The sequence below is a fragment of the Macrobrachium nipponense genome, chromosome 1, assembly GCF_015104395.2.
Source record: "Macrobrachium nipponense isolate FS-2020 chromosome 1, ASM1510439v2, whole genome shotgun sequence".
NCBI classification, from domain to species: domain Eukaryota; kingdom Metazoa; phylum Arthropoda; class Malacostraca; order Decapoda; family Palaemonidae; genus Macrobrachium; species Macrobrachium nipponense.
Window position 1 is genome coordinate 47,907,294 of NC_087200.1, and position 2,025 is coordinate 47,909,318.

Genomic DNA, 2,025 nt, shown 5'->3' on the forward strand with positions numbered 1-2,025 from the left:
CAGGACAGGCGGAGCAGAACCGCCACAAGTTCTGGGACAGCAGGGTAAGCCTGCCATGAGTCCCTGGACGGGCTGACAGGCCCGCCACGGGTCCCAGAATGGAGGGGGCAAGCCCCCCATGGGTCCTGGGGCCGGCAGGGCAGCCCCGCCACATTTCCTGGATGGCAGAGCAAGCCCATCATTGATCCCAGGACAGGCAGAGCAGGACAGCCACATATCCCAGGATGGCAGGCCATGCCCGACATGGGTCCCGAGACAGCAGGGCAGGCCCTCTACCGTTTCCCAGAATGTGGGACAGGACTGCCACTTGTCCTGGTACATGCAGGGCAGGGCCACCACAGGTCCCACGACCGTGTGGCAGGCCAGCCACATGTCGGGGCAGGTCTGTCATGGGTCCTGGGACAGCGGGGCAGGCCTGCCACAGGTCCCAGAACGGCAGGGCTGGCCTGCCGCGGGCCCCGGGACCGGCGGGGCAGGCCCGCCATGGTTCCTTTGGAGGCGGAGCAAGTTCACCATGGGCCCCTGGAAAGGCAGGGCAGGCCCACCACGGGCCCCAGGACGGGCGGGGGAGGCGTGCTACAGTTCCCTTTACGGTGGGACAAGCCTGCCGAGGGTCCAGGGACAGAAAGGGGCAGGCCCGCCATGGGTCCCGGGAAGACAGGGGAGACCCACCATGGGTCCTGTGTAGCGGGGCAGGCCCACCACAGGTCCTGTGATTGGCGGGGCAGGACCACTATGGGTCTCAGGAGGTCTGCTACAGTTCCCTTTACGGTGGGCAAGCCAACCGCGGGTCCTGGGATAGATGGGGCAGGCCCGCCACAGGTCCCGGGAAGGCAGGGTAGGCACGCCAGGGGTCCTGGTACAGCGGGGCAGACCCGCCACAGGTCCCTGGGACACCATCTCCGGACGGCGGGCAGGCCCTCCACAGGTCCCTGGGACGGCAGGGCAAGCCTGCCACGGTCCTCAGGACAGAAGGGCAGGCCTGTCACGGGTCCCCGGGATGGCGGGGCAGGCCCGCCACGGATCGCTGGACTGCTGAGCAGGCCCGTCAGGTGTCCCCGGACTGTGGGGCAGGACCACCATGAATCTTGGGACAGTAGAGCAGCCTGCCACAGGGCCTAGGACGGGCAGGGAAGACCCTCTATAGTTCCCTGGATGGTGGGGCAGGTCCATCACGGGTCCCGGGATGTCGAGGCAGTCCTGCCACAGGCCCTGCAATGGGCGGGGCAGGACATCCATGGGTCCCGGGACGGCAGGGCAGGCCCACCACAGGTCCCAGGACGGGCAGGGCAGGGTCACCACGGTTCCTGGGACGGCGTGGCAGTCCCATCATAGGTCCCAGGATGGCAGCACAGTCCCGCCACAGGTCCCGGGACGGCCGGGCAGGCCCACCACAGGTCCCTGGATGGTGGGCAGTCCTATCACAGGTCCTGGGATGGCGGAAAATCCCGCCACGGGTCCTGCCATGAGCGGGGCAGGACCGCCATGGGTCCCGGGACAGAGGGGTAGGCCTGCCACAGGTTCCTAGATGGAGGGGCAGGCCTGTCATGGGTCCCGAGACTTGTGGGCCAGGCCAACCACCATGTCATCTCTCTGAAATGCCTCCAGATGTTTTTAGTTTTCAAATTCTGAAGGTTATTACCAAGAGCGTCTGAGAACACCTGATCCAATAAGTAATTTTCATCATCATTGACAGGTTCTACAATACTAGTAACCAGTTCATAGACTATAGATAAGGGGTCTGGTCTACTAGTTACACAAGATTTTAAACGATTTATATGAAAAATGTGGCACTTCCTCCAAGTATCAGGGCTTCAATCTCATAATTGACACTGGATTACTAACTTAAGACCTTCCAAGACCCCTTAAACCTAGGTTTAAGGAAGTTCAAAGTCTCTGCTCAAGATTAACCCTTAAACGCCGAATGGACGTATTAAACGTCGAGTCAAAATCTCCCCCGATTTCCGAATGGACGTACCATACGTCGGCTCAAAAAAGTTTTTTTAAAAATTCGCGGAAAAATAC

At 61.5% G+C, this 2,025-nt stretch overlaps 1 protein-coding gene across 1 annotated transcript; it reads left to right on the forward strand.

The window, feature by feature from the left end:
• Positions 1-243: 243 nt before the first annotated feature.
• On the forward strand, positions 244-1,122 carry LOC135218772 (collagen alpha-2(I) chain-like). The gene has a single exon (XM_064255222.1). It carries the CDS (start codon positions 244-246, stop codon positions 1,120-1,122), a length of 879 nt encoding a protein of 292 aa, XP_064111292.1.
• Positions 1,123-2,025: the final 903 nt, after the last annotated feature.